The sequence below is a fragment of the Vipera ursinii genome, assembly GCF_947247035.1.
Source record: "Vipera ursinii genome assembly, chromosome: 6".
Classification (NCBI taxonomy): Eukaryota; Metazoa; Chordata; class Lepidosauria; order Squamata; family Viperidae; genus Vipera; species Vipera ursinii.
This window is the reverse complement of record NC_139515.1, coordinates 74396456-74421773: the sequence shown is the minus strand read 5'-3', so window position 1 is coordinate 74421773 and position 25318 is coordinate 74396456. Positions and strand designations below refer to the sequence as shown.

At 39.7% G+C, this 25318-nt stretch overlaps 1 protein-coding gene across 1 annotated transcript in view; it reads right to left on the bottom strand.

Annotated features, from left to right (window-relative positions):
- Positions 1-25318, bottom strand: part of IQSEC3 (IQ motif and Sec7 domain ArfGEF 3) — a 204181-nt gene that overhangs the window by 31270 nt on the left and 147593 nt on the right. Inside the window, exons 4-5 of the mRNA XM_083366799.1 lie at positions 21311-22404; positions 13628-13789 (exon numbers count right to left, since the gene is read on the bottom strand). Of these exons, the coding sequence (XP_083222925.1) occupies positions 13628-13789; positions 21311-22404 (1256 nt within the window). The remainder of the gene's footprint in view (positions 1-13627; positions 13790-21310; positions 22405-25318) is intronic.

The following is a 25318-nucleotide window of genomic DNA, read 5'->3' as shown; positions in this document are numbered from 1 at the left end:
TGTCAAAGGGAAAGCTGACAGCCCTGAGCACTGCACGACGGGGTGAGCTTCTGTTACTTGCCCTAGCTCCTGAAAACCTAGTCATTTAAAAGCATGCAAATGCAAGTAGATAAATAGGCACCACTGCAGTGGGAAGGTAACAGCATTCTGTGCACCTTTGGCATTTAGCCATGCTGGCCACATGACTACGGAAGTGTCTTCAGACAATGCTGGCTCCTTTGGTTAAGAAATGGAGATGAGGACTACCCCCCTTGAGTAAGACATGACTGGACAGAGAAAACCTTTAAGTTCTTTACATCATGATGCTTTATCAACTCCAGATCTCACCTTTTCCACCAAGAGAAGATCTGAGGCTATATTTTATATACCAGGACAGAACAGATAAAGAGTTTCTTGATTTTTTTTTTCCTTCTAGCTCTCAGGAGTGGTACTAGTAGGCAAGGTCCACGCCATCACACTTTGCTCTGCACAGGATTAGTCCAATCAAGTCTTATAGCAATAATCAGAGAGATGAGCAATCCCTTCCCTATGTTTCAACCAATCTTGGTTGAAGAATGCAGTAAAGAGGTGAGGAAAGCGAGGATTTCTGCCATTTTGTTTAAATGCAAATCTCTTTATTATCAGTGATGCTTAAATGAACTTTCTGATCAACATCACCCAGCTATGTAGAGAAACACATCTAACACTATTTATGATAAAGAATAAAATGGGGAAGAAATGTATTTGTGCTCTGCTATATTTCATTTTTATTTCTTCTTTAATTTTTGAAAGTTATGGATCCATTAGAGCAGCGTTTCCCAACCTTAGGAACTTGAAGATGCGTGGACTTCAACTCCCAGAATTCCCCAGCCAGCATAGCTGGCTGGGGAATTCTGGGAGTTGAAGTCCACGCATCTTCAAGTTCCTAAGGTTGGGAAACACTGCATTAGAGACACTGCTTCAACATACCCAATTATACATGTTACAGTTAAAGGGTTTTTGTTTTATATTTCTCCTTATGCCTCCACAATTCTTACCCATGAAGAGTCTGGCATGATCAAGAAATGGAATTATCTTTCAGTGATTATTTACAAACATTGCCCATCTTATTGATGATAGCAATAGCACTTAGACTTATATAATGCCCCATAGTGCTATACAGCACTCTCTGGATGGTTTACAATGTCATCTGGGTCCTCCTTTTACCAACTTTGGAAAAATGGAAGGCTGAGTTAACCTTGAGCCGGGTCAGGATTGAACTCCAGACTGTGGGCAGAGTTAGCCTTCACTACTGCATTTTAACCACTGTGCCACCAGGGCTCCTGCTCAAAGGTGGGAGAGGGAGTAAGAGGAAGAGAAAGGATCTTTAGAAGTAGTGATTTATGCAAAGACTTTGCTCTTTCTGTCAATTCTTCATTACTGAAATTGTGCCATTCAGTGTTAATGTATTATTTGTCTACACAGTTCTGTCCCCCTTCTTTTTAAAAAAAATCATGAATGATAATGAATTTCATGAAAAAGTGTCACAGCAGGTGACTGCGTGTAGCCGAACTTGGCTAAACTTGAAAAAAGTTTTTTTTTAATATATTTTATTGATTTTTTTATAACAACAATTTTTAGTGCTTAGTAAACACCGGCAAGCCAGGATATTCAGAACGTCCCATTGCTTAACATCGGGGACAAGTTACTACCCCCTGTTGATAGGGCCCGCAACCTGGGTGTCCTCCTAGACTCGCAGCTCTCCCTGGAAGACCACATAGGAGCTGTGACCAAGGGGGCCTTCTCCCGGGTTCGACTAGTTCGCCAACTACGGCCTTATCTGGACCTGGATTCCTTACGTACAGTCACCCATGCCCTTGTGACCTCTCGCCTAGACTATTGTAACGCTCTCTACATGGGGCTGCCCTTGAGATCCACTCGGAAGCTTCAACTGGTGCAAAGTGCAGCAGCACGGACACTCTTGGGAGCCTCCCGATACTCCCATATCACACCTCTCCTCCGTGCGCTGCACTGGCTTCCGGTTGCCTTCCGTGTGAAGTTCAAGGTGCTAACAATGACATACAAAGCCCTACATGGCATGGGTCCGGACTACCTACGGGAGCACCTTCTGCCAATGTCAGCACCCCACCGTCCTGTGCGCTCCCACAGAGAGGGCCTCCTCAGGGTGCCACCGCTCAAGGAATGTCGGCTGGTGGCCCCCAGGGGGAGGGCGTTCTCGGTGGGTGCGCCGGCCCTCTGGAACAGCTTGCCAACCGAAATCCGGATGGCCCCCGACCTCCGTACCTTCCGACGCGACTTAAAAACTTTCCTGTTCCAGCAGTCCGGCCTGGCATGATAGCGTTAATTGGGGTCCCAGTTTGTTTTCACTATTGTTTTTATTATTTTTATTGTTCAATCTGTATACATTCCTTCCTCTGTACACCGCCCCGAGTCCCTCGGGAGAAGGGCGGTTTATAAAAACTAATAAATAAATAAATAAATAAATAAATGTTGGCTGGGTTTATATATTTTAAAAAACAATCAATAATGATTAGTTTCTATAATCCCATGATCAACATGTTAATTAATAATATGTTTCCTTGATCATCCCTTCTTCCAATTGTAATCTTCTTTGTCAACATTAGACAAAATATAATTCTTAATATTTTCAATGCATACAAGGTTAGATATAAACATTTTTGTATTTGTACAAATAACAATAATATCCATATATAACATCTTTTCTAATTGACTTATGTTTCAATTGTATTTGTACAAGTCACTTATTAGGTCACTATGCATCCTGTTTTTAAAATTCTTATTTAGACTTAATTTCCCCTCAGTATTCAAACCATTCTTATCAGTCATAATTTTCTCAAAATTGATTACTTAAATATCCAAACTTTTCATTTACATACACCATCCTAATATTTTCATATTTCATATATTATAAAGATACTATGCTACTTATATATCTTATAACACCCACATAGCATCTTTTCTGATCGGCTTATGTTTCAATTATATTTGTAAAAGTCATCTTGTTAAGTCACTATATGTCCTGTTTTCAAAATTCTTATTTAAACTTGATTTCCCCTCAGTATTCAAATCATTCTTCTCAATCATAATTCTCTCAAAATTAATTAACTTTAAATGTCCAAACTTTTCATTCACATACATCAACCCAATATTTTTACATTTCATATATTATAAAAAATAATAAACTACTTATATCTCTTATCCTTCTTACTATAGGGCCCCTTTATATCCAAAATTATCTATTCTTTTAACCATATTCAAACAAGTGTTTAATCATGTAATACACAATCTGGTAAGTCGAATCAAATCTCTTAAATCTAACTCTAGCCTTCTTCTTTTGCCAAGTAGCTTTCCAAGTTAGTATATTCCGCTTGCCAGGTGGTTTCTGTATTTTTGTAAGTGTTGTTGGGAGTGAAAAGGACAAGTTGAGTAGCATGTATGCCTTTTGTCTCCCAGACTAATGATTCTTCTGGCAGCTCTATAATCCATTTTGTTAAATCTTCTTTCTTATCCTCGAGTTTGTTTTGAAGTCCTGACGGATAAAATATCTTTTCCATTTTCATTGTTGTGGCAAAATCTTGTAGATTTTTTTTCTGTTTGTGTTTGGTTGTAGTCCTCTTCATTTGAAGCTTCAATATTTAAGTCATTTTCTTCTAGTTTGTGTTCTGTTATCTCATTTGTTTGTTCATTCTTTATTGTTGTTTGCTGAGAGTTTTTTAATTGTAAGTTTAGATAAGATGTGCTCATTTATGTCATCAAAAGTTGTTTTTGATCTCATCATGGTTTGAAACTATTGTCATTTGAATCTGTCATAGCATTGCATACATTTCCTCCTGGAAAGTATTTGTCTTCTCTTGGAGCATTGCTCCTGCAGATCTCTAATGTTCCAGGCTAGGTCCTTCAGAAGGGAATATAAGGTATGGTTTCTTGTCACTTTTAGATAGCCATTTGGTCTCCCCCCCCCCTCCAAATAGTCTTTCACCAGTACCATGGTCTCTGTAACTAGCCTTATCAAAACCAGCCTATCTCAAAATCCAAACAACCAAATCTTATATAGTTCTTTATACATGTTTTTTGTAATCCAATGTGTTTCCAATTATCAAGGCATAGTGAAAGCAGTGTTTTGTAACAATTCTTCTATTCAAGGGTAAATTATCAAAATCGCAGTCCAGAATGTTTAGCCACCTTGAAGCCTTCCAGTAAATCCCCCCCTAGAAGATTAGCCAAGAGTCAAAGTTTTTCTTTTTCTGCAAACAATTCTTGAGCTTAGACAACAGTTATTTTTTTTCTTTTTCTGCAGACACTTCTTGTGCTTATAGATGGCCCAGTAAGTTTTCTTTCTTTGTTCCCAGCTGTTTTCTATTTGGCTGAAGGTTATTAAAGTTCAAGGAAACAGATTATTCTTTGTTTCTGGGCATCTTGCCAATTTCTGAGTCAGTGTTGCTGTTGTTCTATGTTCTAATTCTCCACTAGATGTCAGTAGTTATTTATTTTCCAACTTTTTCAAACAAAAAATTATTTGTTTATAATTTCATCAGAACTCTTCAGGATGTAAAATCTTAACTGTTTTCTTAATTTCCAGATTTATACAGACTATAATATTATTAATTTCATTTCAGTATATTTCTTTCCCCCTTAGAAGTTAATTCGCCGCTTCTGTCTATGGAGGGGTGTGGATGTAGTCCCGTCCCTTCTCAGTTTTGGAGGATTTCTTCCTTTGGGGATCTTTTCCAGGGAATCAATTACAAAATAGAAGAAAGAAGATTGATACTCTCACCCAGTTCCAAGCATGCTGTTCACCGTTGTTCTGGTTTGTGCTCTTGGACTTCAGCTGCTAGTAGCTTGGGCTAGACACTGATGTGCAGCTAGCCTTTCTCCTGTCAGGTTGGAGGGCTTCCCCGGATCAAACGGATCAACCACCGCCATTCTGTGATCATCGGGGTGCCCCTCCTTCTTTGTCACCTCTCTGGGGCGACGTTAGACACATTTAGGGCCCCCTAACAGGGCAAAACCAGCCATGGGTTGCAGAGCCCCTCAATCCCTTGGCCGCATCGATACAGGGCAGAACCGGAAGTCTATAAACTTGAAAAAAGTTAAGCATGTTAAATCTGTTTTATATCTGGATGGGCGATTAACAGAAAAGCCTAGGGCTAAAGACTAGACTGGAAAGTTGAAAAAATAGGTCAAATCCCTTCAGTTGTCAGGAAAACCACGTGAATGTATCTCTGCAGTAACTAGGAATTGAGGTTCATTTGCAGCAGATATTATCTGCATGAAAGACAAGGACAAACTAAATTTGGGAGTGTTGTTACAATGAGACATACAGGATACAGAATATTCTGTATATAATCCATTCTCTTGTACTGGAAATAAGTTTTTTGTCTAATCTAATAATCCTGTATTATGTGACATAGTATGGCCAAAGTCCAGATCCAAGATGCCAGTGAATGGGTCCCACATCTCCCACAGTTTGAAAGAGGAAAGAGAAAAAGAAAGAAATCATGAACAGCTCCAAATATATGTCAGTAATAATGTCTGCTTCTGTGGACAGGCTATGTCCAAAAGATGTTATTGAAGAAATGTCATATAGAACAAATTTTATCTGACAAGATAGAGGTGGTATCGAAAGTGGATTTACAACTGACAGACCAAGGGAATGATTTGGAAAAGGATGCTTCACTGTGTCTACAAAGGAAATTGGCTGAGGTTTTAAATTTAAAAGGGAAATACAAATGACAAACCAAGAGAGTGACTTGGATAATTTTTTTCTACTGGATTTACAAAAGAAGCTTGTTAAAAGCCTCAAAGAATTTTGTGTGATGGGGTAAAGCAGAAATCAAATCCTACAACATTTGAGTGAAGTAAAAATTAAGCCTGTTAGGAGTCAGGGTTAAAATATATATGTTGTGATGTCTGGTAGCTGTAAATGGGGTTTTATTTTGACAAGGGCTGAATGATGAGACTTTAGAGATATGTTTATAGGTGGGAGAAATTTCTTTTGCTTTATTTTTCAGAGAAAGTAATAGGTTTGGAATATAAAACTGGATTTTTTGATTAAGATTGAAATATATATGTTAATATTTCTGGTAGTTCTTAATAGACTTTCGTTGATTAGGTCTGAGTGATGCATTTTTGCAATTGGATTATTGATAAGAGATACCATTCAATTTTAAAACTGAAGTAATAAAGAAACTTTTAAGTTGTTCAAATTGTTTATACTCATCTGGAGGTAGGGCGGAATCATCTTTTATATATATCTCTTCATTTTGTTTCCTTCCTCTCTCTCTCTCTTCACCCTAAACAAAATCTTTACTTTTCCTTAGTTTAGATTTTCTTTACTTTATATTTGTTTTTTTTATCTTTGTGTTTGTAAAATTTAATAATATTATTTTTAAAAGGTGTAAAAGGAAGGAATCTTTTGCTTAGCAACTGAGTCGTCTCACGTAACAATCAAAGGGGAAGTAAAGTCATAAGCTCAGTTGGGGTCATGGGATTTCCCACTTAGCTACCATGTCACTTAACTGCTGAGTTGCCCATTTCATTTGTGGTTGCTAAGCTTCTGGTGAAGAATTATAGCAGACTGATATCTCCAGAAAAAACATTACAACTGAGGATACTGGTTGGGGAGTCAGACACTGGTGGGTGTAATCTCTCTGGATCACACAGAGATTTGGGGAGATTTTCTTTCTATCTTTTTCCTTTTCCTGCTTTCTTTTACTTTTATTAGTTCTTCCTAGTTTTTAATATTTTATTCAAAGCTCTTAATAAAACCAATTATACCAATTGTGATTGCTAAGTGAGGACCACCAGTATTGTTATGTATTGGGTTAAATGGGAACAATTGCAGCAGCTGCTCAACCGATACCACCAGGTGGCGCTGTACTGAAACTGCTGTGGCAGGGATCAGCTTTCGGCGGGAAATCTGAGGTTTGAAATGATTGGTTGAATGCGTACCTGGCCAGGTATATAAGGGGCACAGGTAACCCTGATTTCTCAGTACAGTTTCACCTACAATAAAGAGCTGCTTGCTGTACTCCTCTGCCTGGCGTCATCCATGTGTTCAGAACCCACTACATAATAAGTATATTCTAGAATCTAAATTCAGAAAAATTCTAAATCACTCTAAGAATGAATTTTTTTTTAAAAAAGCAAGGCCAACTAGAGGTGTCCTTCACAGAGGAAGAAAAGCTGCAAACAGCAAATTGGAGGACAAATTATGATACTGGTAGTCCTTGACTTACAAAGAGCCCAAAATTTCCATTGCTAAGCAAGGCAGTGGCTAAGTGAGTTTTGCTCTATTTTACCATATTTTTGCCAGAGTTATTAAGCAAATCACTGAGTTGTTAAGTGAATCATGCGGTCTTTAAGTGAATCTGGCTTCCCCCGTTGACTTTGCTTGCCAAACGTCAGCTGGGAAGGCTACAAATGGTAAATCGTATGACCCTAGGATAATGCAACTGTCATAAATACATGCCAGTTGCCAATCACCCGGATTTTGATCATATGACCGTGGGGATGATGCAATGGTCATCAGCATGAAAACTGGTCGTAAGTCACTTTTTTCAGTGCTGTTATAACTTTGAAAGGTCACTAAACAAATGGTTGTAAGACTAACCTGTACTGTCTTTTTATATTTTAAAAGGAACCAAGTGAGTGCTGTGGAATTATATACGTAGGATTTTCACCATGAGAAAAGCATATGTGTTTGGTAGCTATTGGCTGATGGTTGAAGTTCCCCTACAATAACTTTGAGAAGATCGCTTTTAAATTCAGAATATCCCTTTAACTTTCTGATTTCACTGAGAATGCATAAAATAAAAGGACACCCCAAAATTTATTCTTTTTGAAGAGGAATGGAATCCCAAACTGTCTTCCTGCGGCCACTTTTTCTGCACTTTCAGCTCCCGCCCTTTGTGCCCACTGATGGCGCAAAGAGGGAGAACTTTCGTCCCATCAGCAAAAAGCATCATCCTGCTATCTATTCTGTCACAAAGCACCTAGAGCTAGTAGACTCATCACCACACCAGAGACTCGGCAAAAGGTTTGGGGAAGGCAGGAAGCAGCTGTATTCATATGGATGGAGGATCTGCTCAGCCAAGTGAAGTGACCTATTTTCAAGCTTTTTCCGCTCAGGTGACAATGCAGCAGGAGATGTCTTCCAACTAAAAGCATCTGTAATGAACTTGCAGCCCACGCTCAGGGGGAGAACAGAGGAGAGTCAACCAGGTGGAAACTCTTAAAACCACAAGACACAAGCATACTAATAAGTAGCAGTTTCTTCTCTCCAGATCGCAATGGGAGGGGGGGGAGAAATGACGTGAAGGAGTGCTCACATTTGCCAAATCCCTACTCACCAACCAGTCCACCTTGGGGAATACCAATAATTTAAGCATGTCTGATAGTCACCAACCACTTTGACCATGCACGTTACTCTCCTTATATGAACCGTTGCAGAATCAGAGACCTATAAACGGGATGTAAAAAGGGATAGGTGCTAGACATCTCAAAGTATTGAATAGAAACAGGACAAGGAAAACTAAAGGTACAATCCTATTTCTTCTCTTCTTCTTCTATATTTTTATTCTTTCTCTTCATTATTTTAATTCAGTTATTTTTTAAAAAATGTAAAAAAAGCCCCCAGTGTTCATTGAGGACTATAAATTCTGGGAATTGACATCCACAAGTCTTAAAGTTGCTATGGTTCGTCACCCCTATTTAAAGCCCTTCACGGCCTGCTCCAGAGACTGCCTCTCTTCATCCCATTAAGTCTGGCAGGAGAGGCACTTTGCAGGTCCCATCAGCCAAATAGCTTTGTCTGACAAAGCCCAAGAGGAGAGCATTTCTTTGGCTATGGCATCTTTTGGAACATCATTCCCCTCAAACCTAGGTTGGCCCAAAATCTAACTGGCTTTCTGTAAGGCCCTAGAAACATGGTTTTGCCATCGGTCCTGGTAAGCCCACAGAAATGTGGATCCTGCTAAATGATTGTATTGTGTGTAAACCTGGAATGCACTCTTCTATTTTTGTTGTTGTTATGTTTTTTAATTGTTTTAATTTAATGGATTTTTAAAATTGCTTTGATTGTTGGGGGGATTGTTATTTTAATTGTGTGTACCACCTAGAGCAGGGATGTCAAACTGCCGGCCCACGGGCCAGATGCATCATGCCGAAACCGCGCCCACCCCAGCTCCGGCAATGGGGAAAAAGTCGTGATATGCGTGTTTGACACCTCTGACCTAGAGCCACAAATGTAAGATGGTTGGCTATAATAAATAAATAAATAAATAAATAAATAAATAAATAAATAAATAAATAAATAAATAAATAGGCTTTCTAAGGAAGGCATGAGAGGACGCGGTGGCTCAGTGGGTTAGGATGCTGAGCTTGAAGGTTGGCAGTTTGGTGGGTCGAATCCCGAGTGCCATGTAACAGAGTGAGCGCCTGTTACTCGTCCCAGCTTCTGCCAACCTAGCAGTTCGAAAGCACATAAAAATGAAAGTAGAAAAATAGGGACCACTACGGTGGGAAGGTAACAGTGTTCCGTGCGCCTTTGGCGTCTAGTCATGCCGGCCACATGACCACGGAGACGTCTTCGGACAAGTGCTGGCTCTTTGGCTTTGAAACAGAGATGAGAACTGGCCCCTAGAGTTGGAAACAACTAGCACGCATGTGCGGGGGAACCTTTACCTTTACCTTTAAGGAAGGCATTTGCTCAGAAGTGGAACATAGACTTTGCATATAGAAAGTCCTCCATATAATACGGCATCAATTTTGCATGTAGACTTTGAGAAAACTGAAATGTAAAATCATTCAGAAATGCTGCAGGAATGGAGGAATTTATCCACTTCTGTTTCCTTACAGTCTCTCATTTTTGTGAATCTATCCATTTTTATTTCTCTTACTTTTTTATTTTTCTGTTACTCTTTCCCTCACATTCTGAATTTTTTTTAAAAAAAAGTCTATAAGATTTAGAATAATGTTTTTGATTTTTACCCCATTGTTCATATTATTTTTATTGCCATTTTGCCCATGGTAGAAGATTTGCAAACCATTTTCCCCTAAGTAGCAGATTTTGTAGTTTTCTCCTTAAAAGCCATTTGTTTTGGTTAGCAAATGGCATCCCAAAGTTCGATGTGTGAATTTGAAAGAATAACCAAGTCTTCTCTCCCTCCCTCCCTCTCTCTCTCCCCCCCCATCTCTTTCTGTGTTTGAAAATACAAGAGCCGATGTGTTCACATTCAACTCAATGCAACTCAACCAACTAAGGCAAGGCCCTGCAGAGCAAGTGTGAGCTGTAAAGCTTAGTAGCTAGAGAGACAAAGTGCACGCCATTGTTGTGATTATGATGTTCTGAGAACGAACACTCTGTACCTGCTTTTTAAGATGACCCTCCTTCTTCCTGCCCATACACAGCAAGATTCAGGGCCATTTTCTGTAAACCAGATTGACTGCTTTCAGCCAATTTTCCAGAGGAGTTACAAATTCCAGATGATGAGCAGACCAGTCCCCCAGGAAAAACCATCAGAAAAGATTGCCCCAGTCTGAAAAGCAGCCTGCTCCCATTAACCAGAATGTCTCTTGCATTTGAAAAAAGAACCCTATTCGGAACAGAAATTGAAGCAGACAGTTGCATCTGACCTTCCCAGGATCTTTATACCAGCAGAACAAACCATCCACTCCCAGTGAAGTTACCAGCTCAGTTCACTCCTTACAGTTTATGAATGAATGCAAAGAATACCACATTTTCAGAACATAATGAAAGGGGGAAAAATTGAATGATATCAGGGCAAAACGATGACCTGCAAGGACAAACAAGAGGTCAAAAGGAAGTGGATAAAGAGATGAAGGTAGCAGGGGCAGATATAATGATGCCACTCTTGTCACAATCATTATTTCTAAAAAAAAAAGCTTCAAAGGAGGTAGCATGCCATTGTTTTCTTCTCCAATGTGTATTTTTTCCCTCTTTTCTATAACAACACTGAAGTGTGGTACACATATAACACTCAACCCAAATGTTATTTGTATGGTTTAAGTTTAGTGGGATCTGCTAGCTAACCCATTCTTTGTGAACTGTGATCCCTTGTTATTTTGGCTTACTGTTATATGTGTTTCTTCCTACTAATTTCTAACAAACTGTGATTTTAAAAAAATCCTGGATGTCTTTCGGAATTATAACTATTGCACACTGCTTCCAAGCATGGTAATTAGACTCTCCGCCTTATCTGAGGTCTTAAAGTTAGCAAACTTTGATTGTATTGGTATACCATAAGGGGAAATTCTCACAGCATTGTCTTATGTCGAAGTATGTTTACCCATGTTGTATTGCTGAGTATTATTATTACCCTTCTCATCTTCTCTACTACCCTCTCTTATTGGTATCATTATTATGATTTTTATTACTCAGGTGCTTTGCAAGTACGCTGAGAGCTTCTGCACCAGAGACAAATTCCTTGTGTGTCCAATCGCACTTGGCCAATAAAGAATATTCTATTCTGTTTTGTTCTGTTCTGTTCTGTTCTGTTCTATGAAATTACAGATTTAACAAATTGAATTCTATTAAGCTATCAGAAGTCAGTATTTAAAATGAAATATACACATACTGTACATCACTGTTTTAATACCTTCCATTTTTTCTGCGCAACTGAGATTCTACCTAGGACTGGTCCAACCTATATTTTAGCTATCATAAAAATATTAATTCAAATGTCGCTCATTTTGAACTAGACTAGACTGTCCTCACAATGGAGGGAAAAAAATAGCTACATTATGACAAGCAGAACAGCTGGAGGCAAGACTGAAGCATGCCATGTAGTAAATCTTTGCTTTTTGCAGGTCTACTAAATAATGCAAACTTTACTCCTCTCACTCAGAAAGAAAGAAATGGAAAGAAAGTGGGAACTAAATTCATATACTGGTCTAAACTTTAATTATACTAATCATGGTTTGTTGAATTAGCCCCAGTTGATCAGAATCATCTAACATGTTAGGCCAGAACCATGGCTTACAAACCACATACATAAGCAAACAGGTTAACCATAGCCTGTCTTTGCACAATGCAAGAACCCAGTTAGAAGGAGAGGGAGCCCAAACAAGAAATCTCTGACTCAAGCAGGCACATTCTACCCCAGGATGAGAGCAAGTGAAGTAAAACCCTTCCCCATAAGGACCCAGGGCTGAGCAATCCTTTTGTCCTCAGCCTTATAATCTTGCAGGTGGGAACTAAGGGGAGAAACGTGATAAAGGAGGAAGATCAGTTTGACAATGTCAGGCAAACAGGTTGCTAATGGCCATTTATAACTGGTTGACATCAAGCAGATGTTCTCCTTGCTTAAAAGATTTGCGCTGCCTGGAGCCACCCAGAGACACTTTGCTCCTTCTTTTTCCTTCGTTAATCACAGAGCAATTGAGCACAGTCAGGTGTTTGATGGAAAGCAGGTTACACTTTTTTTTTTACAGCTGCTTAGAGTCTACCTCAGGGCTCTTCAAACTTGGCCCTTTTATGACTTGTGGACTTCAACTTCCAGAATTCCTCAGCCAGCATCCCTGGATGAGGAATTCTGGGAGTTGAAGTCCACAAGTCATAAAAGAGCCAAGTTGGAAGACCCCTGGTCTACCTAGTAGTAAAAATGACTCTTCCATTCTTCCCTTTATTCCTTTGCTGCCTCTTATTGTTTCTGACTTAAATTCTTTCAAATATATGTTTATATACTGGAATATCACTAGGGTGATGTATTCCGGCTTGATGCAGATCAATATACAGACAAAAAGAAATACTGGAGGAAGAAGGATAAAGATTCTGTTTACTATTATAAAGAGCTAAGCTTGTAAACAGAACCTCAGCTATCCTACATCTCCATTCTTCACAGTGTTTTCTTCCTCTGCGATGTCATCACTGATTTAAGTATGTGATTTACCAGTACTGAATTTAACTTGTGGACAAAGAGATAAAATGCTCCAAACTCTATAATAAATTTTGGAGTAGAATTTTGTAAGAGGACAACTGAGAAGCCGGTCTGTTCACCATCCTGTGGCAAGCATACTACGTCCTTTCCCCACGCCCTCCCTTGATGGCCTCCCATAATTCATTTTTGTAAAACAAACTGTACAGCCAGCTTATTTCTCCTGTGATGCGCTGCTTTCATATTCTTTCTGCAGTGCTGATTCAGTTGGATTGTTCTCCATGTTCCCCAGATGAAAATAAGCAGCAGGTCTTACAAGGTTTCTGGAAAAACAGGAGCAAGTAGGGAAGTGGGTAGCAACTAAAGCATGTATCTATAGCAGGGGTGGGCAATTAATTTTTCAAAGGGGCCACATGAAAAACCAGGACAGTTATGGAGGGACAAACCAATAGGGCTGTGAAGGTGCATAGGCACACATGCACGCATGTACATAAATTGAAAAAACAAACAAAACAGCAGTTGCTTTCAAAATAAAATCAATGCAGTTATATTGCGTGCATGATGCAAACTTCCTTATACGTGATTTCTAATTTCCAGTTAACTTCATGCAGGCCAGCCAAACAGCAATAAAATACCCAGGTCTAATCTATAGGAACATTCTTAACCATGTTTAATAGCAGAAAGTGTAGCTGATGGGTAGAGAAAGCAGGTGATCAAGGCTGGACACTTACTCCAGGACATCCCGGTTGAATTGTTTCTTGCTGTTTCCCAGAAACTCCCCGATCATTTGTCGGCTGAGCCCCTTACGCTGCAACAGGAAATGGGCCACTCCAATTGGCGTGTCTGGTATGAAGCCTCGAGAGATCAGGAACTGGATCCCTTTGTCTGGATTTCTGCAAAAAGCAGGGAAATAAAGGTGAGATGGATCCTTACAATTTTGCAATTCTTGTCTAAGAAGAGGCTGTGAGAAGGTTTATATCAAAATATATTTTATTCTTTATACTGCTTCTATCTTTCCTTAAAACATGAACAGAATCCAGAATGGGCTAAGAATCGGAGTCTTCGCTAGATAATTGACCATTAAGCTGAAAGTAGATTAATTAAAAAGCTAATGGGACAAAATCTTTTACTCAAATGTCCTCAAACCCCCAAATACCTAAGTTATCCAGACCTAATCCACATGTCAAAGGATAAGGTCTGTAAACACAAATAGAATTAATTAAATTAGGTCTCCAAGTGGAACTGCATGTTCACAAGAATACATACCTATACACACACACACACACACAAACACACACACATACCTCAGATGTCACCCTAGACCACGGGTAGGCAACCTCGGCTCTTTTATGACTCATGGACTTCAACTCCCAGAATTCCTGAGCCAGCCAAGCTGGCTCGGGAATTCTGGGAGTTGAAGTCCATGAGACATAAAAGAGCCGAGGCTGCCTACCCCTGCCCTAGACACTTCCACACCCAGGGCAAGCTCCCTTATATATTTCTCTGCAGGTGCCCCTAAAGGCAAAATCTTTACTTTTAGGAATAAGAATTTCTTCTTTCCTCACAGCTGTCTGGATCTCATTTTTATCTATTCTTGTGCAACTCAGGCTCGAGATGGAACCCCAAATTATTCCTTTGACAAGGCCACGGAAAGCCTCACCTTTTCCACAGCTGCACAACAGATGGCAGAACCATCCATGGATTCCAATATACTCATGGAATGGACTGAACCTCTCCGTGATTGCGACAGCCTTTCCAGTAGGCTTGGTTCCATCTTCCTTTTGCTCCAGTTGTAAGGAGGGGAGGTTTTTTGCTTTTTCTTTTTTCCCAAATAGGGAACTTCTGTTGCCAGCGAGGGACAGTGAGGACAGTGCAACCATGGGAGCAGACAACTGGCTTGCCCTGATTTTGGCTTCTCGACATGCTGGCCAGGAGGCAGGACTGAGAGTTAAAATACAGAATTGTCATGGCTGGAAGCAGTGCTTTTTTTGTGAAAGAAAAAGGTGCCGAAACTCACACAGGTCATACAACCTGCCTTGCTACCCTACAAGGTTCCATCCAAAAAAGGTGCTGGAACTCCGTTCTGAGCGTTCTATGACAAAAAAAAGCCCTAGCTGGAAGTATGCCATCTTGGTGAGCAGAGGAGACTCAGCTAGCTCTCTTGTACTTGGGAGAAGGAGATGAAAAGAAGCTCATTTTCATACAAATTAGAGGAGTAGAGTAAAGCACTCACTAACTATTCAATAGCTAGCCAGGGGTCTCCAAACCTGGCCCTTTTATGACTTGTGGATTTCAACTCCCAGAATTCCTCAGCTAGGCACGCTGGCTGAGGAATTCTGGGAGTTGAAGTCCACACGTCATAAAGGAGCCAAGTTTGAAGGCCTCTGAGCTAGGCACTGACATCACTGCTCACATGTTGGGTAGGTGGGGTTGTTGTAACTGCAAGCATACACGGAAATGTCAGCACAGCAGGGGGCTGGACAGCTCCAGGCTATAACCGCTTTTGGCGGGAAAGCCTGAATAGAGCAAGTCGTTGACAGCCCCAGGGCATGGTCAGCTCTGGCGGGAAGCCAGGGTTTAAAACCATTGGCCACCTGCACTGGCGGGAAGCCCAGGTTTAAATCTATTGGTCACCATTCACCTGGGCAGGTATAAAGAGACGCCAGGTAACCCCTTTGCTCCAGCTTCATTTCTGACTCAATAAAGAAATACTACCCAGCTCAAGTGTCCGTCTCTCTGTGCAACCACGCGACATTGCAGACATCTAGAGTAAGAAGTACAATATCTGTAGTAGACGAAGAACTAAATGGTGAGGAAAAAACCCATTGAAGCCCTGCTTTATTTCAGTGCTGAAATCAGAACATCTGGAAGTGTCATAAAGTTAGAAAAAAAGAGAAATTCTAGAAAACTCACTGAGGGGAAAAAACTGATAACAGGATCTTCTGCTTTCGGAATTACTTGCAGTTCCCCAGTCTGAAAGGTAGCAGGATAAATCAAACTAGTAATTTTTTATTGAAGAGGTACAATGATTTAATTCTTACAGCTTTCTATTCTCTTCTCTTCCCATACTCAGAAGTCTGGCACCTAATATGTTTTAAGAAAAGGCACAAACATTTGTGAGCTACAGCTGATCATGAGATGTTTTGGATGAATGAGCCTACTGCCCACAAAATATGCCTTTCAGTGAAATGTATTACCTGGAAAAGGTGCCCAGTGAGGTCCTGAGTTTTTGCTAACCTGGGTGATCAGCTGCAGTTGGAAAGCTATTTGTGATCTCCTTCCCAAACTTTGTTGTGTGGTTCCTAGCATTCTCTTCTGTTGCCATCAATTTCTAATAATTTAAAATGAAACCCAGTGATATGCCAGATACGCTGTGAGATACAAATCATTAAATGGCTGAACCATGTGACTTTGGCAGGACTATTGTCCTCTTTGATCATATTTTGCTTTAGCCCCACACAATCTATGACAATTTCAGTCAGATCATATATTTATCTACTTCATATATTTATCATATATTTACCTCCATCACTGGAGGCTTTTAAGAAGAGACTGGACAGCCATTTGTCTGAAATAGTATAGGATCTCATCCCAACTCTGATTGGATGATGGGGAATGGAAGGGTTTATATTCCTTGATTTATAACCCAAAGAATAGAAACCCTTCCATTCCCCACCATCTAGTCAGAGCTGAAGAAACTTCTTGGATGAGAAGCAAAACATCTTCAGAGAGAAAAAAAGAACACCCAGTTGCCTTGTGAAAAAGCACCTTTGGGACAACCATGTCCTGGATGACTGAGAAACTCTATAGACAGTTTAGGATCTCCTGCCTGAGCAGGAGGTTGGACTAGATAGACCTCCAAGGTTCCCTTCCAGACCTTGTTATTATGTGTGCTAAAAAAACACAACATATTCCAATATCTTAAAGAAACAAGGAAATTGATATTATTTTGCTCTGGCTGAGATAAATCACTTTTTATCTCCTTTCCTTAAATAACTCCATTATGTGCAGGTAATCCTCATTTAGTGACTACTCATTTGTTGTTGTTTTTAAAATGGTAGCTAAGTGAAATCACAACTGTGTTTACAATCCTACAATATTCCCTTGTTTTACAACCTGTGAAAGGTATAAATGCAAGGATTGGCCATAAAAATACTTTCTCATCACCTTTTTAACTGTGAATGGTTGCTAAACAAAGGCAGCGGCTAAACAGAATTTGATTGCTTCTGAACAAGAGATGTGAAAGTTTGCCATAGGTTCTACCTGAAATTATTCTTCCTCACCCAGAACTACCTTTTACAATAGTTATTCCACCAAGTACCTTGATGCTGTAATGATCTATGAAAATGACATTTATTTCTGACATACTTGCTTATTTTTTTCTTCTTTCCTATTTAAAACTATAAATTACCATAATAAATTACCTTGATACAATGGAATACAAATCTAGCTCTCTCTATGTCTGTGTGTCTGTCTGTGTGTCTGTCTGTCTATCTGTCTGTCTGTCTGTCTGTCTGTCTGTCTATCTATCTATCTATCTATCTATCTATCTATCTATCTATCTATCTATCTATCTATCTCACTTGCTCCTAGTCAAACCAACCCAAGAAAGGTGACATAATTAGCAATCGTTAATTCAACATGTTCATTCCACAGAATAATGACTATTAAATGTCATAGGTTCTAATTTATATTCATGGTGAATTGTAGCTGAAAGCTTCGCTTGATTGTTATTACATGATTGTCACTTGAAGCATTTGCTCATGGTGATATTTACTTGGCTAGTCTTAATGTGGCAAATATGTGGTAGCTATTAGTAGGTTGCCACATGGTAATATTGCCCCAGAATTCCTGCAGTATTATGCTGTGATGGGAATAGCAATTAGCCGTCAATATTGCTTCTAGATTTAACTTGGCAGCGTTTCTTCCCTTTTTTCCTGAGAAGTTAAGCAAGTTGGTTGTTATGCTGTGGAATTTCTTCCCTTCTCCTGGCTTCCCCCTCTGCCTACAGAGATGGCCGCCCACACATTGCCACTATTATAGCAACACTGCATAATGAGGCTTTCTCTGTTCCAGGGATTCCACCCGTTCGCCAAGGCTGCTTGAAGTGCCGACTCATAAGTACATTCAATCAATGCGCAGAAGGCTGTCACAATTCAGGATATTACTCAGTAATTGCTCATATAGGAATAAAACAACTGAACGCTTGGCAAAGGCCATCCAAAAGACTTATAATATATAGGTAATACTCGACTTACAACCATGATTGAGCCCTAAACTGAATTTTGCCCCATTTTACAACCTTTCTTGCCACAGTTGTTAAGTGAATCCCATTGACTTTGCTTGTAAGAAGGTCGCAAAAGCTGATCCCATGACCCTGGGACACTGCAACCGTCATAAATATGAGTCAGCTGCCAAGCATCTGAATTTTGATCACGTGATCCTAGGGGTGCAGCAATGTTAAAGTGTTAAAAATGGTCATAAGCTACTTTTTTTCAGTGCTGTTGTAACTTTGAACAGTCACTCAAGAAACTGTTGTAAGTCAAGGACTACTGTAACAGGGCAACCTTCTCCAACTTGAGGCTCACTAGATATGCAAGATTAATCTATCCCTTTCATCCATAATGCCTTGGAATTCTAGGAGCTGAATTCCACATATCTGGGAGGCTTTCCCTTGGGGATATCTACTGTTGGTAAGCCATTGGTTTTATTAAATCCTGTCGGGAAGTTTTATATCACCCCACATGTTAACATTTATTAGGGAAAGCAATAAAGTTTGTTGCTCTGTAGGGAGCAGTTCCTATTAACTAAGACCTCATGCACACAGCCTTATGGAGGAAAAGAATAGCATTAGAACCACTTGGCAACCAGAAGTCATTTTTTATTATTATTATTATCACCAAGGGTATTGCACAAGAGGTAATTAATTCCAATGGGAAAGCAGGAGAAAATGCAGACTGCCATTCTGATAAAAAAAAATAAGGAGTATGTCCATATGGTGAAAAGTAGTGGGATATTACCAGTTCTAAACATTTTCCATAAATTCATTATGTGCCTCAGCATGCGTAAGTCATAGGTCAAGTCACTGGTGACTAAACTAAATTAAAGGGATTATATATAGGACTTTAAACAAGAACAAATGGTATTATTACATTGCTGATTATTCTAGCTGCGACATTCTGAATGGCTTCTTTCTTAAGGCTGCCTTTTAAAGGCATATTAAACAAAGAGCAAAGATGAATTTGCACCTAAGCCCATTAAAGTAGTAAGTAGGTCATTTATTTATTTATTCATCCAGTTATTCATTCAAATTCTTCAAAGCATCCCTGTAGAATTATTGGGCATGCAAAATAACATCTCATTAAGTAAGTATTATAAAAGATTTTAGCAAACAGCCTTGCCTCTGAAGATACCAACCCAAGTTGCAAGTAAAACATCAGGAAATCTGTTATCTGACCATGGTCACTAAAGCCTGAAACTCAATACTGTCCAATAGTAGAGGTTCTTTATTCAGTTCAAAAGGTAGCCACAATGGTGATATGAATAAATATTGTCTCTATTAGAAGGACAGGGGTAGACAATCTGGGATCCTTAGATATTTTGGACTTCATACATCCCTGTTGGAAGAATATTTAGTTCTACTTGAACTAGATCTTTTGAATTCAGTTGTTTAAATTTTTGTTAAATGTGGTTCTCAGAAGTGGAGCAATTATGCAAGGCTGGGTCTAGTCAAAGCTGAATATAGTGAAGCCATTACTTCTCTTGAAGACTTATTCAGGTTGCAATCAACTGCCATTCCAACATGTTTTTTACAAGTACTATCACCAGTACAGAGATCCCATTTAACTGAGAAGCTCATTTAACTTCTTTCCTAAATAAAGAACTTGTCGTTCATCTCTTTATCTCATTCTGGTGTTATTTTTCAACTTTTTAAATTTAGGCTATTGAGATTGTTTCAAATTTTATCTCTGACTTCTAGGGTATTAGCTGACCGGCTTAAGCTGAGGGCATATACCAGTCCAGTATCTGGTGGTGGTTTTTTTTAATATAAACGATACTGTGCTTCAACGCTTATATGGCCTAAACATTGGTATTTGAACACAGATCTTTTTAACTTTTATATTTTATTGTGTTTATGTTAATATATATTGTATGATATGCCATGCTAAATAAATAAATAAGGGTATTAGCTAGGCATCCAATTTTTTGTCAACAACAAATTTAAAAAAAAACTCCTTCTATTTCTTCATCCATTAATACAAAAAAAAAGTTTAGAATTATTATGCTCCTGAATTAATTTTATGGCATTTCACCTAATAGCCTTGGTGGAGCAGTGGGCTAATGCCTCCTTAAGTAACACCAGCTGCCTGCAATTAATGCAGGTTCGCATCCCACCAGGCTCAAGGTTGACTCAGCCTTCCATCCTTCCGAGGTAGGTAAAATGAGGACCCAGATTGTTGGGGGCAATTAAACTGACTTTGTAATAATGCCGCTTGGGGTGTGTGTGAAAGCCCTAATAAGCAGGCATATACATAGAATGAAGGCTACTGCTAAGCTTGTAAGCCGCCCTGAGTCTTCGGAGAAGGGCGGGATATAAATGGAATTAAAAATAAAAAAATAAATAAATAATACCTTTTGCCAATTTGATAAAGACTCGCTTGTGACTGTTCCTTGAGTACAATGTTTGAGCCACCTATACTTACAGTATATTGAGTGTCATCCCATCTAGGCCTCATTGTAGTAGAGCCAGGCATTGATACTTTCCACAAACAAAACAGTCTGCAAGCATCCTAGCCTATAATCATTTTTTTGGGGGGGACAGGGTGACTAAGAAAGTCCTTGGCAAAAATGACACTGTGGTTTATTGAAATTCAGAGGTGCAAAGGCAGACTCCTCTGCTAAAATGTTTCTGCCTCCACTTTTCAGAACTGTTGTGCCTAAATGCGTTTTTCTTCCTTCGGTAGCATTAGGCCACAGCCTCCAATAAAACTTAGCAAATCCCATCCCACTAAGAAAAAAACAGCTGCTAAAATCTTTAGTTCTGAGAGATTAATCTCAGCCCAAAGTATCTGAAAACAGAGGATACTTTTCTTTCAAACTCTTTTAAGACACACACAGTCTTACAATATCCCTGAGTATTTCAACAAACCTTGTTGGAATGCAGTCGGTTATCTGTCTATAGTCCTCTGGATTCTAACTGTGTGGGTCTAGAATATTATTTTTATTCCTGCGTTTTATTCCTGCCAAACATCCATGCAAAACCCTTGGTCCTTCGAAGGCTGAACCTCTAAACCAGAAAATCATACTGCTGGGATAAGCCACACCTGACCTAACTGTTTCTGATAGCCTCTTGTTTTGATGAACTCGGGAAAGCTACAAGAGATTTTAAAGAGATGTTCTTGTTAGTCACTTACATGTTAAAGAGATTCAGCCCAATGCGGTACAGCCGTTTTCTCATGGTGTCTGTAGAAAGTGTGGGGGATTTGCAGACGGCTGGATTCTCGCAGTGATACCGTGGCAGGCTCAAAATCATGGCTTGCAGGGCTTCCTTTGAGGATAACTCTGAAGCAGACTTAGCTGAGGTGGATGTACTGCTACTGCTCAGTTGTTCCAAATTATCTACATTTTCAGCTTCTGATCCCTTATGCTGCCCAGTCCCATTTTCAGAGCCAAAGTCAAGTTTCGGCATCATCATTTGGTCTTGCTCAGCCTCCCCTTTCTCCAAACCGTTCGTGCTGAGATTCCCCTCGGTTACTGGGTGACTATTCTGGAGGGCACCAGCATCAGGCTGCCCTTCTGAAACAACTTGAAGATCTTTATCCTCTTTCTCCCCTTCCACTGGGATTTCTTCTATTTTGGCAGCTGGAGAAATCCCAGCCTGGCTGCTGTTAGCCAGGCAGTTTGCCATAGACACCGAGGTAGATGAGGAGACAGAGATATTCTTGTTGTCTATTTGGACAGTGACATCCCTGAAGGCCATCATGAGCGTGCTGCTGCTCTTTGGTAATGTGTCTGGCAGCAAGCCTTCCTCCTTCTCTTGGTCCTTCAGTTCCATGTCCAAGTCTTGGTTTGGTTGCATGGAGCTCGAACTGAAGGTCTCTCTTATCTGATAGGAACTGCCGTCTTGCAGGGAACACATGGTTTTCAGGCTCCATGTGCTGAGCGCATCGTCAATAGATTTGGCCAAAGACTGAACCTGCTCAGTGAAAGAGTCTTCCAGTTCCGTCAGCGCCCCACTAATGGTTACTGGCAAAGAGGGAGATCTCACCAAGGGAATGCCAACAAAGTTATAGCCTTCCACTAGGGCTTTCTCAGCAGAGAAATTTTCAGAGTTCTGGACTCGGAGTTTCCTCAAGGAAATTCGCCGGGGCATGCGGCTCTCCAGTAGAGAGTTCCGGATCTTCTCAAAGTTTTTGCTGAGCTGGTACTGGCGGAAGGCAGTCTGAATGGTGCAGGCTGCTCTCCGAGAGACCAAGTGGCCCCCATATTTGTGTTCTAGCATTTCGATCTGAAACACACAAACAAAATTATGAAAATTGATTTGTGAAGAGTTTGGATTGGCTACTTTCTAATACTCTCCCGGTCTTTTAATAATATTGATATTCTTCTAATTGTGGATTGCTTTTGGTACAGTTCATTTAATGGCTTTTTTATTGTATACTGCCCAGAGTCATGTTTGTGAGATGGTTGGCTATATAAATATGATGACTGATTGCATAAATGAAATGAAATTATTTTTTAAAAAAAACTAACTAACTGTGGGATATTTAACCAATCATATTTTAGTACATCATGAATTACATATACAAGTTTTCTTTGCTTATGTTGAAAACTGGGAAATATTACAGATTCTATTGTACAATGTCAGATGAAGCAAGTCTGTATGTTGCAAAAACTTGTTTTATATATGTATGTCTATGAGTTAGTTTCAACCCCTGGAAACCACTTGGACTAGTAATTTTCAGAAGAGATTGGCCATTGCCATTTTCCTAGGGCTAAGAGATAATGTCTGGCTCCAATTCACCCACTGGCTTTGTGCTCCAGGTTGGACTAGAACTCACAATATCTTGGTTTCTATCCTGGTGACTTAACCACTACACTACACCAGAGTGGTTCTCACATCTTTCAAAAATACTTAGGGTTATTCAGTGAAGACTATCTAATTATAAGATTGTAAAGCAACAATTGAGAATTGGTCTCTAAAGCAATGTTATCCGAAACTCATAGTATAGAGGAAAATTATTTTGAGCTTCATCTCTATAGTCTTAACGTCTAAAATGGTAATCTAAAAACAACGTGGTCATCACTGAAGGAGCCATCAAGTTCTTAGGTCTATTAATGTCTGAATGATCAAAGACGTAGTTATTTCAAGAACTGTGTGTGCCTGCATGTGGTGTTTTTAGAAATTTTAGGATTACTGCCATCAGAACAAATAAGAACTGTTTTAGAGGCTGTGTTACCTGGCCATTGTTAATGAAAATGAGAGAGTAATTTTCATATTTGTGCACCTCTGAGCATTTTTGTCGCCCCACAGTCAATGGCAATGATTCCCTGATAATCTTGCTTAAGAATAAAATATCACTGGGCTATCAGATCTGGGCTGCAAAGATATGGGCAACCCCACAAAGCTACAGAAAACACAAACTCTTTGCTGCCATCTCCTGGATATCCAGATTCTTCCACCCACAGTTGAAAGCTCTAGATCAGGCATGTCAAACTGCCAGCCTGCGGGCTGGATGCGACATGCCGAAAGCACGTCCACCCCATTGCCGGCAATGGGGTAAAAGTCCTGATATGTCACATGACGTCACGTGATGTTGTGAGTTTGACATGCCTGCTCTAGATATATACAGCAGACCAACATTCTTTAAATGAGAAAGGCTGGGTTAAACAATGCTGTTTCTCAATGATGGCTTTCTTCCAACATAAATTTTGGTTGACAGTGTCCTAAAGAACTTTTTCATCCTTTCAGGAGAATTTTTTTTTCTTGACAATCAGCAGTGCTGGATGAATTTCAATCTGGGGGGGGGAATGATCCCCCCTCTAAAATATATGAACTATCAAACCAATAGTAGGATAAACCATGACATTCAAGTTGAGCAAGCCTCTAAAAGGGCCATAACTGGACCGATAATGGCACTTGCTCAGAGACAACAGCCAAACTAGACTTCTTATACAGTGGTATCTTGGTACTCAACCACTTTGAAACTCATCAAATTTGGTACGCATTTTGATGTGAAAATTTGTCCTGATATTCATCATTTGTTTGGTACCCAACATACAAGCTAGAATATTGTATTGTAGAATATTGTATAGACAGTATTGACTGTCTTCTGACTCACTACACTATTCCTTATGGGAAAAAATTGCTTGGTACTCATTGTTTTTGGTACTCTTCACATCTCCCAGAACCAATTAATGATTAGTACCGAAGTACCACTGTATTAGGATTGATTGTACCTACCTCATCCCTTCGAAAATCTTTGTACAAACAGTCTTTTTCTTTGCACCTTATTGATAAAAGACTGAAAAAGGGAACCCCTGAAGGATCTCTCTACCCTCACCATATATCATCCCAGCATTGGTCCCTCAAATGTTCATTAAGAAACAATGGTGATGACTGCAGTGATGTGAAGGATAGATAGCAATGGAGAAGAAAGATGAAAAGATAAACACTAATTATTCCCATAGAGATTTACAGCTAGTGTTTATTGAGACTGGAGCAGTTTCTTGCTTCTCCCGATAAAGAGCTTTTTCCTTTGAAGTTCTGATGGAAATTGCTGTCCACCAAATTACAATGTAAAGCAAGAAAATTGGAGAAGGAGATACAAGTCACAGAGGTCAGCTTTGCATTAATAAGCAGGCATAGAATTGATCCTCCAGAAATAGGACCGAGCGCTGCTCTCCACCGTTACTAATCACCTCCTTACTGAAATCTTTATTGAGATAAAAAATAAAAAACTTCTATGAGCCCTAAGTTTGCTTTCTTAAGGAATGCTTCAAGGGGATTCACGCATTTCTCCATCCTGATTCAATTATTTACTTCTGTGCACGGATACACGAATACAAAGACACACACACACATACACAAAAGAAAATGATAGATGTGCAAAAAGTTTTCATCTGCAAGAAAGAATAAGCTATATTTTCAAAACTAGCCTCAGTACTATTGGTGGGGAGGGCTAAGATCTCCAGAGAACAGGGAAATGATGCCAAATCATAGGGCTGGAAGGGACCTTGGAGGTCTTCAATTCCAACCCTCTGCTCATGGCAGGAGATCTTATAGGGGTAGGCAACCTTGGCTCTTTTATGATTCGTGGACTTCAGCTCCCAGAATTCCTGAGCCAATTCTAGGAGTTGAAGTCCACGAGTCATAAAAGAGCCAAGGTTGCCTACCCCTGCCTTACACCAATCCCAGACAA